General features: G+C 48.3%; 1 protein-coding gene across 1 annotated transcript; it reads right to left on the minus strand.

Annotated features, from left to right (window-relative positions):
• Positions 1–9,170: 9,170 nt before the first annotated feature.
• Positions 9,171–13,263, minus strand: LOC129335766 (regenerating islet-derived protein 4-like). The gene is made up of 4 exons (XM_054988556.1): positions 13,249–13,263; positions 11,870–12,010; positions 10,835–10,949; positions 9,171–9,238 (listed from the first exon to the last, which is right to left on the minus strand). The coding sequence occupies exons 1-4, from the start codon at positions 13,261–13,263 to the stop codon at positions 9,171–9,173; spliced, it is 339 nt and encodes a 112-aa protein (XP_054844531.1).
• Positions 13,264–13,421: the final 158 nt, after the last annotated feature.

A 13,421-nucleotide genomic window follows, 5' to 3' on the forward strand; every position in this document is an offset into this window, starting at 1 on the left:
TGCACAGCTTTTTTCGTCGACTGAGGGCTGAACCTTCGCACGGAAACCTTGTCGGTGATGATGGCAGCAGGTGGGAACAGCACTTCGTCAGTTTGTGGAGATGCCCCTTCATCCCATTCTGTTGGAGAAGTGATGAGTTGCCAGTGGTATAGGACAGAGAAACACAGGGTAGATTTTCAGATTCTCTTTCTGGTTTCTTTGGAATATGATTTTTTTTAAAAAACTCAGCATTTTCAAATATTTTGTCTTACTTAAAAGCAGTAGCACCTGAATTGACTTGATAAGTTTTAATGGATAAGTTTTAATGGAATAAAGTGATAACTTTCTGCTACCAATTCCCACCACCACTCCATTCGCTTCAAAAGCGTGCAAGAGGAAATGTTCCAAAAATATTAAGCTGATTTTTTTTATTTTAGTATGTTTCTAGTAAACATATATTATGCCTTTTCTCACTGAGACTCAGTGGATTACACAGTATAAATTGATGTGATCAATAGCGTATCTAATAAGTGATGCACTAGGATCACAGAAATGTGAAACAAGCATCGACTATTAGATATGATTCATGTGGGCATTTTCCAGAATGGAGAATTTGCTTGAGAATTTCTTCCCACCTTCATCAAATATTTTTAGATCGGCTCGAAAAACCTCGCTTGCCTCTTCTTGGAGGTGACACATCCTCACAAACATTTAAGAGCCGTTGAGCCGATTTCTTCACGCTGCTGTGTGCAGAGTATCACCTGTGTTTTTATTTGTCTGAAGTGAAAAACCTGGAACAGAAGATCAGGGATGAGCTCTACGACAGGAACCTGCAGATCCTCAGGCTCTCTGAAATTCTGAAACAGCTACAAGTGGGCAAAGGTAATGTAGACCCCCAGGTTTTGTTTTTTTTCCTTTCACACAATCTTGGAGAAGGGAAGTACAAAGCCCCACAGTAGACAGGGGCTGGACACACATTATCTACCCTGATATTATGAGGGTTGCCAGTTCCCCCTGCTCAGAGCGCTGGTGGGAGTAAAAAAAATGGCCATCAGGCCAACAGCATGGCAGCAGTTCTAGGGAAAACACGAAAGTTGGGAATCACCAGATTTCTTAAGAGGTGTGACATCACTTCCAGGTTTTCCCAGAAGTGATGTCACATTGTCACTGATGCCTTCCATATTCCCATCCACCCCCCATTTGCTTCTGGTTGTCAGTTTATGTCTGGCAACCCTAGATATTACGCTGCATATGGTTGCCAACCCCAAGGTGGTCCCTCCCCTTCCCATACCTCGCCCTCTCCAGGCTCCAACCCCAAATCTCCAGGAATTTTCCAGCCTGGTGTTGGCAAGCCTACCACAATGGCCAGACTGCTACTAGCACAAGAAGAGTGTGGTTCGCAGCATACTTATCAATTTAGTCTTGAATTAGGTTGGCGTCCTCACTTTGCAACTTGCTCAAAGTCATATGAACACCAGTCAGCATATGGCAAAAAAAAATTCTCCATGGGGGAATCCCCCAGCATACTGTCTGTATTTGGGAGGGGCATTGTTCGCTGATAAAAGACATGCTTTGTATGCCTGAATATCCAAGGTTCCATTCCTAGCATTTCTTACTAAAAGATCTCATAGGAAAGACCTTAGCTTGAAGATTGACACCCCCAATAAAAAGTAACACTAAGACTCAGTGCCTTTTATGCCAATTTGTTTGAATTATATCATTAATTGCAAAATTGGAGCTTTTACGGACTCTAGAATGTGTGTGTGTGTGTGTGTGTGTGCGTGCATGCAGGAAAACCTAAAGGGCCCTTTTCTACCAATGACGGTGGTTAGAGATCAACAAGTGTTCCTCCTTCTCTCCAGTTCAGGCCTGTACAGTGTGCAAAATCCAGTGGATACAGCGAGCGGACCTCTGCTTCTTGCTCAGCAACCTGGAAATGTCTTGGCAGTCCAGCAAGGGCTTCTGTCTGGAAAGATCCTCCACTCTGGCAGTTACGGAGACCAGGGAGGAGATGGTACTGGGCAGGAGGGAGGTGGAACGGGGCCCGGAGGGTCAGGGGCTTTTCCTGCCCAAGGCTTGGTTTTCGTACAAGGGGGTGGCTGTAAGCTACACAGTGTGTGCGCGCGCGTGTGCGCGCCGGATTCACATGCTGCCCTCCCTGCAAGTGGGCTCAGGGCGGGTCACAACATCACACAATTCAACTGTGCAATTTCATAGGTTCCAGATTTTTGTCCGAGGGGTTATAGGAGTTTGGATTTTGTGTCTCGCTTAATTTCTGTGTCATGCTCCCCTGCCTACTCCAGGCAGGGCCGATTTGTTTTATTTTATTTTTGTTTATGTCATTTATACCCTGCCAGTCTCCCCAGTAAAGACCCAAAGTGGCTGACATCGTTCTCCTGTCCTCCAGTTTATCTTTCCAACAACCCTGTGAGGTAGGCTAGGCCAAGTGTGGGTAACTGGCTCAAGATCACTCAGCAAACTTCCATGGCAGAGTGGAGATTCAAACCTGCATCTCCCAGCTCCTAATCTGACAGTCTAACCACTATACCACACTGCTCCCGAAGGAACATAAGTGAAAAGAAAGGGTAGCCTTGTTTGAAATTGGATTTGAGGATGCTGGTACCCAGATCTTATTATCGACATGCTAACAGGTCTGAAGGCCTCTAGCTGATCACTGATCATGTTGATTTTCACTGTATAATCTCCCTTGAATCTCAGTGAGAAAGGCAGACTATAAATAACAATAACAGCAACAACGACAGTTCTCTTCAGCTGCCATTCTTACAAAATGCCAAAGATGTAGCTGGGAAGGTCATTTCCCATACTTGTCCTGCAGGCAATGATTCCGCAGGCAATGTTAGATTTTCAGAGAGCTGAAGGTGATCTGAAAGAGGGAACGAAGCTTATGGTGTATTCCTTCTAGGAATGCCAACTCGGGGTTGGAAGATTTCTGGATATTTGGGGATGGAGCCTAGAGAGGGAAGGGTTTGGGGAGGGGGGCAAGATCAGCCAGCTGTAATGCCCTCGATTCCAAAACAACCACTTTCTCCAGGGGAATTGATCTCTGTTGTTTGGAAATCAGTTGTCATGCCAGGAGATCTCCAGGCCACACCTGGAGGTCAGCAAAACTAGTTCACTGACTCGTCCCACTTGGGGTGGAGTGTCATATTATTTCCACTCTAGGATGAGATGCATCTCTTAGCCTTTGAAAAAGTATATTTTCTCAAGCTGGGAGCATTGTGGTAGCCGCTTCTATACTTTACCAGGAAGCAGCCAGTACAATCTGAACTGCAAGGGGTACCATACCAGGAAGAAAATGGCACTTATGTTTCTCCCTTTGTAATGGGATCCCAGCTTGCCAGGGGCCTGGTGCCATGGACTGCCTGGCAGAGTAGTGAATCCCAACAGTGTGCCTTGAGTCACATCTGTTAAGTCCAGAGGAGTTTACCGTGTTAGTCACAAAATAGTAAAGAGGCCAGTAGCACCTTTAAGACTAACCAACTTTATTGTAGCGTAAGCTTTCGAGAACCACAGCTCTCTTTGTCAGATGCATCGTCGGCTTTTGAGAACCACAGCTCTGACGAAGAGAGCTGTGGTTCTCGAAAGCCGACAATGCCTCTGACAAAGAGAGCTGTGGTTCTTGAAAGCTGACAGTGTATCTGACGAAGAGAGCTGTGGTTCTCGAAAGCGTGTGCTACAATAAAGTTGGTTCGTCTTAAAGGTGCTACTGGACTCTTTACTGTCTTTTAAGTCAGCTGCCTGAAATGAGTGCCCTGACTTAGGGTGGCAATGCACTACCTTTATCCTTTTTCACGTTGCATTCCAGGCCTTCCTGAAACGTGAATCAAGTAAACGTTTTGATCTGCAACGCGGCCGGTACAGATATCACAAATTCTGGATCGACTTGAATGATGAGGAATTCAACAGCCTCTTGCTGAGAAATAAAAGTCTACTTGACTTAAAGCGGTAAGTCCTCACCGCCTAAAATAGGCTTGCCATCCTCCAGACAGGGACTGGAAATCTCCCAGAATTACAACTGGTCACCAGATGACAGAGATCAGTTCCCCTGGAGAAACTGGCTGCTTTGGAGGGTGGACTCTGTGGCATTATACCCAACTGACATCCACCACTTGCTCAAACCCTGTTCTCCCTGGCTCCAGCCCCCAAATCTCCAGGAATTCCCCAACATGGTGTTGGAATCCATAGCCTAAAATGATGGCCCCGCATGCCAATACACTCCTTATCCCCAGGTTGTCCGTGACTTGGCTAGATTCTGGTAAGTAGAGGAGAGCTTTATTTAGCAGGACAAACATTATCATTCTTAAGCACGTATGAAAGAACCCTGCTAGTTCGGACTAAGGTGGGCCCATCATGTTTATAGCAGCGGCCAGACAGTTCCCTCTGGGCAGCATCCCAGCAAGGCACGAAGGGGGCCGTCCTCCACTGCTGTCTATCCCAGCATCTGAGTTATTCTGCTCCTGAGCCTGTAGAATCCAGATTTCCATTGTGACTTTGTTATAAGCTCAGATGCATTTCTCTCACATGGCCAATTCCAGATGACTAACCTTAAATCGCTCCATGCCGCCCTCTTCCGGATCGCGACGGGGAAAATGCGAAATATCGCGTTTCCTTGCGCGAGTTTTGCGCGTCGTCGCGCAAAACTCGCGCGAGGAAACGCGATATTTCGCATTTTCCCCGTCGCGATCCGGAAGAGGGCGGCATGGAGCGATTTAAGGTTAGTCATCTGGGATCGGCCATGGAATGGAACAGGAGAGAACTTTCCATTGTTGATAAAGCAGTACATTGTGTAGTTTTTGTAGTCCAGTGGCACCTTAGAGACAGCCAGATCTTCAGTTTCTGAAGGAGGGAGCTCTGGCTCTCAAAAGCTCATACCCTGAACAGTTTGTTGGTCTCTAAGGTGGACTCAGATCATGCCACTGGACTCAAAACATGCTGTTCTACTGCAGACCAATCAAAAGAGTTTTCGGCTAAACATTAGGAAGAATTTCCTGACAGTTAGAGCGGCCCCCTCAGTGGAACAGGCTTCCTCAGGAGGTGGTGGGCTCTCCTTCTTTGGAGGTTTTTAAGGAGAGGCTAGATGGCCAGCTGACAGCAACGCTGATTCTATGAACCTGGGCAGAGCATGAGGGGGAGGGCAGGAAGGGCTGCATCAGCGCTTAATTCTAGTGGCCCCTTCTTACATGCCCAGGGTAAGGCCGATCGCCATCTTGGGGTCAGGAAGCAATTTTCCCCAGGCTAGTTCAGCTAGGGATCCTGACAGTGTTGTGCCATCTTCTGGGAATGGAGCAGGGGTCACGGGGGGGGGGGGAGAAGGGGAGGTAGTTGTGAATTTCCTGCATTGTGCAGGGGGGTGGACTAGATAACCCTAGAGGTCCCTTCCAACCCTATGATTCTTTGATTCTGTGGCTACTTACCTGAAATTATCATGATGTAGTTTGTAATTTTAAAAGGGTTAGCAATATATCAACTGTAGTTTTATGCCAAATTAGAAATCAAAGCTTCTGCCTGTACTGTACTTCTGGAAAGCCACTACAGTTTAGGACAGACCACACAGCCTCCACTGAAACGTGTGTCAGAGCATACAGTTCCAATGTGGCTCATGATCCTTAGCGCATCCTTAGAGGTGGGACTGCACTGAACTGAGCATGTGGCTCTGAAAGGCTCCTCTACTCCTACACCAGCTCCATTGCTTCAGAAAGCGTTGGTATTGCTGGCGCCTGTTCCCCTTGACCTGCTGAGGCAGCTTGGGGCACCAGTTGAGTCAACAAACCCAAGTGCTTCCCTCTAATCGGATGAAAAGGGCGGAACTACCTGCGGGCAGTCTCTGAAACTCCTTCCAAGTCTCCTAAGGGGTCCAAATGCAGGCGGCCCACTGGAAAGCCACAGAAAACCCCAACAAGATCCTCTAGCCCGCCTCCTCCACGTGGGCCGCAATCCTTTTTGAGGCAGACAGTTTTTAATCCACTTCTCTGTATAAAAATATCCCAGTAGAACATAAGAAGAGACCCATGGCCCATCTAGTTCAGCCAGATGCCTGCAGGAGTACGCCTAGCAAACCCGAGAGGTCAAAGCCTCCCCCGGTCACGGCCCTTGGCACTGCTTACTACTCTGAATATGGCGGTTCCCACTCCGTCATCGTGGCTGCCCACTGTTGCTGCTCCTACCCTCCTCCCGGAATGTGTCTAACCTCCTTTTAAAGTCAATGGCAAGGATGCCTACGTCCTGCGGCACTGAGTCCCCCCAGTTAATGATAACCCTAAATACAATTCAGCTGGGGCACACCTGGCAATAGTAAGATCTCTCCCGCCCTGACAGAGCCAGCATGGAGGCTCATTTCGGGATGGTGTTTTTTTCAAAAATAGGCTCACCTTCCAACTGGAGAGTCCCAGCTCATGTGGTCAGCTCTCAAGACCCACTTTATCAATCAGCTCCTCCTCTGCTAGGAGTGCCATCCATGCACTGCCCAGGGTGAGGGAAAACCCTTGCCAGGGGGCAATCGGTCTTCATGCTGTCAACATTAAAGGCTTTCTTTTGGGTTGCCGAGGAATTCTACCATCCCCGAAGCAGCAGAGCAGACACCAGTATGCCCAGCGCGGGGCTCAATCTCTCTGCTCCTCTGTGTTCCAGGACTCCAGGGGAGGGGTCTAATCTCTGCACCTACATCCAGAATGGATTTTTTTTCTCCACCTCCTGCCGTACGTCGCTTTATTTCATTTGCAAGAAAAGGATCTGGTTTAGCTGGAACTAAGTGGCGGCAGAAGGCCAGAAGAGGGGAGGCCTGCAACTTTCCCCAGTGCCGCTGGGATCCCAGTGGTTGCTGTAAGTTATGGCACAGGCAGTCCTGGGTCAGTTGCCGGATCGTTATGGTAAATAAATGTATATTCTTTGGAATCTGTCAGAGTGTGTTGCCTGCATCTCTCAACATTGTCTGGAGGAGACACATCAGTTTCCTAATAATAGTATTTAGCTTTGATATATTACCTTTTGGGGGCCTCAAAGGACTTGAGATCTCATTAATTCTTTGACTCTTTCGTTGTCATCACTAAGACTCCTGGGAATGCTTAGCAGTCATGGGATAAGAGGAGGGTCCTCTTAGGGATTAAAAATTGGCTAACAACAGGAAGCAGAGAGCAGGGATAAATGGCAGGGAATGCGCAGGGAGGTACCACAAGGATTGGTATTGGGCCGGCCTTCCTTAGATGTTGCCTGGCACTGGGATTGAGAGGTTTGCTGTTTTTGGATATGGAGGTTCCCTTTAGCCACTGTGGCTAGTAGCCACTGATGGACCTCCTCCACGAATCTCTGTAATCGTACACGCGCGCGTGTGTGTGTGTGTGGTGCCCTCAAGTCATAGCTGACTTATGGTCATCCCTGGTGCAGTTTTCATTATAAGAGACTATCAGAGGTAAGTTGCCTTTGCCTGCCCTTGCAGCCCTGGTCCTCGTTGGAGGTCTCCCATCCAATTACTAACCAAGGCCGACCCTGCTTAGCTTCTGGGATCTGCAGGCTCACCTGGGCTATCCAGATCAGGACATATTCCTACATATAGTGAAATAAATTAAATTAATCGAAGAAATGCCACGTAGCCATAAAGGGGATGTCAGAGTCTCAAATTGTTCTGAGAGATGAGAACATGAAAAAATATAAAAACAGTGTTGCTGGATGAGACCAAAAGATCGATGTCACCGCCATGGTCCACAAGGTGCCAGGTTTGTGTGGTATTCTCATGGCTGCTGCATCTGCCGATACAGCACAACAGGGATTCCACGTGGCCGATTTCCCCACAGGATCCCTGCCCCAGTCCACCAGCAGTGGCTGCGCTCGCAAACACACACACACAGAGACAAGGAATTTTTCAGGGTTTTATTAAACCTGGCAATTGAATATTTTTCTAACCATCTGTAAAGAGTCCAGTAGCACCTTTAAGACTAACCAACTTTACTATAGCATAAGGTGCTACTGGACTCTTTTCTGTTTTGCTACTACCGACTAACACGGCCAACTCCTCTAGATCTCTAACAATCTGTGTATCAGGTTGTCTTAGTTGCCAGTTTGCATTAAAAAAAAATAATCTCCAGTCTTGCATGAAAATGGCTAGAGACTTACTTTTCTGTTGGCCCATGTGCCTTGGCATCACTTCCAGGGGAAATCAGGAAGTGGCAAGACAGCACAGCGATGCTGTGATCCCGCTGTGTCCCCACCCCAGCTCTTGCCGGTCAACCCTAGAAGGGGGATGGGGAATGGCTGCTGGGGGGGCAGGGGAAATAGCTGTGATGTGGAGGGGACTGAGAATCCAGGCATCCCTAACCAGGGCCAGAACGTCTGGCACCTGCGGTGGCATGTGCGGTGGCATCACGGACTGCGTGATGACATCATCGCAGACGTCATCACGCGCCGCAGGGGGGCTGGGCAGCTCGCGGAGCGCTGAGCACAGAAACTGCAAGCTGCTGCTCGGAGCGGCGCGCGGAGGCTGCTCCGTGCGCCGCCCCAGCAACAGCTCACGGCTTCTGCGCCCGGCTGGGGCAGAGGAGTGTGCAGCGGAGCTGGCGTGGCTGGCTGCAGCTGCTACTGCAGCCAGCCAGCCAGCTCCGTGCCTCCACTGCCGCTGCCACGCACCCCAGGTGGGCGCACAAGCCACGAGCCGCTGCTGGGGCGGCACCCGGAGGCTGCGCCTGGCTGGGGTGTGTGGCGGCGGCGGCAGCGGCAGCACGGAGCTGGCTGGCTGGCTGCAGCAGTAGCTGCAGCCCAGTCATGCCAGCTTCGCTGTGCGTGCCTCTGGCCCCGACACCCCCTCCGGCGCCCCTCCAATGCCCGCGCTCCCGAGGCCACCGCCTACCTGGCCTCCATGGGCGCACCGGCCCTGTCCCTACCCTCAGGGCAGCCATCTAGGCTTTGCTGGAATCTTCCCAAAAACTTTGCAGCAAAGCAGATTTGGGAAGGATTGAAGAAAAACCCAGGAGGTGCTTCAATGCGCTGCATTGCTGTGGCAAAGCAGGGGGAGCCAGGCAATAGCATCAAACCCGGCGCAATTAAACAGTGTGGGAAAAGCCGTGACCCAGAATGAGTATGAATGTGAGAGCAAATCGGAAAAAATGATTTATTCTGGCAAAGAAGGCCGTAGTAATTCCGGCACGTCTATCCTTTCAGGCCAAGAGAGGCAGCAATCTTTCCTACAGCTCAAATTCACAGATGTAGGCCATCCGTGTATTGCAGAACGCATCATTCCACTGCTGAAAATCTGAAAGGCAACAGTGAGATGAGGTCAGAAATATTCCTGCCTTCCCATGCATTTCATTTTCAAGAAGTCTTCCTTTTTTTTAAAAAAAAAATGTTGCCTCTCTGAGGCAAAATGTAACCAAAACCTGCCCTCCAGGCACCTCTGCTATCACACGGGATAGATATGCTCTTTTGGGTTATGTCACACTTCAGTTTGCTCTGCGTGAATACATTTGCACATTCGATATCAGTTCCTCCTCAACTGTTAAAAATATCCCAGGCTGTTTACAACTGCCAAATTCCCAGTTTCCCCACCTCCTACATCCAATCATTGAAATGCAGATCTTGACACTTTCTCATACCTTAAAGAAATGCAAATTAGCAAGTCCGAGAGCCAAGCTACAAGTGAGGAATTACACTTGCCTGGCAGGTGAACAGACTCACCTGTATTCCTCCCTGTTTACTTGCTCTCCACTTGATCTGTTCACGTGCCGGGCAAGTGTAATTCCTCACTTGTAGCTTGGTTCTGTGGAGCCTGAAGTACTTTCTGTACAGTGTCCATCTCTGAGAGTTCTTGCTGTGAAAACAGAGCTGAATTGGAGCTCTGCCCTCCCAACTCGGTGGTTATTTTCACTTCCAATTCAATTCAATCCTTCTATCTGGGATGGTCGTCCTCTTCCACCGAGCGTGCAGCTTCGGGAGGGACACACATGGAGCGGTGAGGGAGGAAGGGGACACCCGCCTAGCCAGTCAGATCAGCCGAATCAACCCTGGCGATCAACGGGGTGACAGATGTCACAGCCAGATTGTCCTCAATTCAATTTATTCAATTTCTAGTCTGTCCTCCCTGCAAACGGGCTCAGGGCAGGTTACCAAGTATAAATACAATTAAAACCACATAAAATACAATTTAAATTTCCAGTTTGTAACTTGCAAATGCAATCACCCAAAGGGAGCTCCTGTGAAAATGGTGTGAGCGTCTGCTGAGCAAGACACAGCCTGCACGTGAACTGAGGACCACACATAAAATCCAGCATTTGAGCGACTCCAGGTAATTTGCAACGTGTATTTCCACTCCTAGTTGTCCTGCCAGCTCTTGCCAGGTTGTGGCTCAGTGGGGGTTCGTAAAGGCTCTTTTCATATGCTCTTGTGCACCTTTGTGCAGATGGAGGATAATGCCCAGTTTCTTTTCTATTAGAACTTATCTTTCGCATTGCACCTCCTTGCCTGAGTTCCAAAGCTGGGCAGATTTAGGGTCAAGCTACAAGTGATGAATGACGAATGGCAAGTGAACAGACTCACGTGTATTCCTCCCTGTTCACTTGCACTCCACTTGCGCTCCACTTGATCGTGATTAATTGGAGCGCAAATGAACAGGGTGGAATACACATAAGTCTGTTCACTTGCCGTTCGAGTGTCATTCATCACTTGTAGCTTGGCTCTTACTTGGAACTAGACACTTCTGGGAAAGACTGATACAATTAATACATTTCTGGACAGTATCAGCTATCCTTTGATAACGGTATTTGTAAAGTAGCAAGCATGAGTCAAAATGCCTTGCAAGAGCATCTCTATGCACTTCTGATTAGTAGCCCAGATTCTCTGAGTTGCTCCTCACCTTGATGGATTGATAGGTAGGCACAGAAACCACTTGCATCAACAGATTTGGGCGCTCCACCTTCCCATGCTTTGAACATGGATGTAGACGAATCTGCCCATCTCCATCGACCTTTCTGTTGAGAAAGAGAAGGGGGCAGGACCTTGGTTGGAGAAGAAAATGACGCCTTGCCAAAATTTGCTCATTTCAGTAACAAGGAAAGCAGATGGAGAAGAGTAAAGAACATAGAACCTTCAATATTTTCTGCAAATATTTCAGCTTCCGGGGATGGTGGGGAAGCATATCATATCTTTGGAGAACTTCTCTGTCAAAAAAAGAGTATATAATCTTTGGAAGGACCTGATTATCAGCATGTTAATGCCGATCCAAACTTTAAGTTCTATTGTTCCCCATTAATTCAAAGGCAGAAAAAACTCCAAAGTGTGTGTGTGTGCATGCACAAATAGCAAAAGACTGAGATCCAGGATCTGTGGGACTTGCTACCATTCCTCAGGGCATATAAAACGGAGATGTTCCGTCAGATCTTTGATTGAGATCCAGAGAATTGTCCCCTGCCTTCCCGCCACGTCCTGTGCTCCACTGGTGGCTGCCCTGGGCTTGTGCCACGGCTGTGTCCATGGGGTTTTTTTAGATAATTATTGTAGCCTGTATTGTTCCTAGCACCAGTTTTTTTGTATTGTATTTAGCTTTTAAATATTTGTGTTTTAGATATTTGTATTTGGTTTTAATATATAATGTTTTCCTTTGTTGTTACCCGCCCTGGGCCCATTCACGGGGAGAGCAGGGTATAAATTTGATAAAATAAATAAGTAAAATAAAAGTCCCCCCCCCCCGTGTGGATACAAAACTCTGCACAAAGGGTGCAGCATCACAGGCCAGGGAGGGGTAGATATATCATCCCCTTGTGAATCTCTAATGGCTGGGAGTGAGGTTACCCCCTGCCTGTTCATTGTGCTGTCCTCATGGCTGTCTAGGAGGCTTGGCTGGAGAGCCAACCCTGACTTGGGCCACTGCCAGGGGAAAGAGGGCACTCACCTTCAGTCGGTCTCGCAGTCCGATCCAGAATGACTCCACGTTGGGGTAACTATTGAGGATGTGTCTGGACAGCAGTTCTCCCTCATGATTTGAAAGAATGGATGCCAGGTGGCCGTGTTGGCCGTACTTCTGACACTCCATCTAAATCAGGCCAAAAAAATGCTTTTAACCATCCTGAATAGGAGCCAGAATAAAAGTAAAGGAGACACTGTGGTGAATCCTCCCCCATCTCTGTAAAATTGACCTCCACAGGGGTGCAACACATCTCTCCCCTAATGAGAACCCACAGGTTGCCCAACCCAGCAGACCAGAAGCCCAGCCCTGAGCCCAGATCCTCAGCGCGTAAAGGATAAGCCAGTCAAGCAGCCTTCTTGAGAAAGGCAGACCATGAATGCTGTGAAAGGAGATAAGAAGTGGAATGAGTGGACACCAATGAGCACGGGAGCCCTAGGGAAGAGATCCCTTTGCAACTGGTACTCAACTTCCAGACTCCAAGGTGTTGTCGTTACCTCGGCCGTTGTCCATTCTTGCTCATCAGAAAAAACTCCATAGCAGCGACTCAGGACCCTTAACCATCCGTTGGGGCAATTCAAAGCATCAGTGCCTGCCCAGGGAGTGGGAAAGATCGTCCTGTTACTGATTATTCATGCACAGATGAAGGGAGAGTAGAGGAGCAATAAAGTCAAGGAAGGGAAAGGTGGAGGAAGCAACCTGGAGTGGCAATGGGGATGTTGAGTTTGGGCGGCCAAATTGGACCCCCAAATTCACTTTTGAACCGTCTTCAGACAATTCTGTCATTTATCACCAAATTTCATGGCCTGCCAAGTACCAATAGGGTACCTTGTTCCCATACTACTGGAGGATTCAATAGTTAGAGGGTGGGTATAGGATTTTGATTTGGCCTACATACACACACATCTGTTTTGAGCTATTTACTGCTTAATTTGGGGGAGCAAATTTGGCACGGATTTGCCTAACTGATTCTAAGTCAGATGGGCCCAGGTGGCTACGGTGGGTGGATCCAACTCTCCTCCAAGTTGCCTTCTCTAGCCTAAGGAGTCTTAAGTGGTTGTTCCTCTAACAGAAGAGCCATTTACATTGTAGGACGGCTTCAAATTTGAGCCAAAAGGAAAGGTGGAGTATAAATATATTTATTGCTGCCCAGTGGAGTGGTAGGATGGGGATACAATCCACCCGAGTATCTGCAGAATTTGGAGTAAGAGTTCTAGCCTTCCTTGCCACTCTCCACATAATTATAGTTCATTCTTACTGATAATATCCAAGTACTGAAGACATGGCCTTTTCGGTTTTGGCTCCATAGCAGTGGAACTATCTCCCTACAGCAGTTTTCTGAACAGGACCGTTTCCAGACGGCTTACCTTCTGCCGCTCCATGCCGCAACGCCGCGGCTCGTGCTGTGGTGAACTCAAAATATCGCGTTTTCTCGTGCGAGTTTTGCACAATGTTGCGCAAAACTCGCTCGAGAAAACGCGCTATTTCGCGTTTTCTCCGGCACGAGCCACGACGTTGCGGCACGGAGCGGCAGAAGGTA

The sequence above is a fragment of the Eublepharis macularius genome, chromosome 9, assembly GCF_028583425.1.
Source record: "Eublepharis macularius isolate TG4126 chromosome 9, MPM_Emac_v1.0, whole genome shotgun sequence".
Taxonomy (NCBI): domain Eukaryota; kingdom Metazoa; phylum Chordata; class Lepidosauria; order Squamata; family Eublepharidae; genus Eublepharis; species Eublepharis macularius.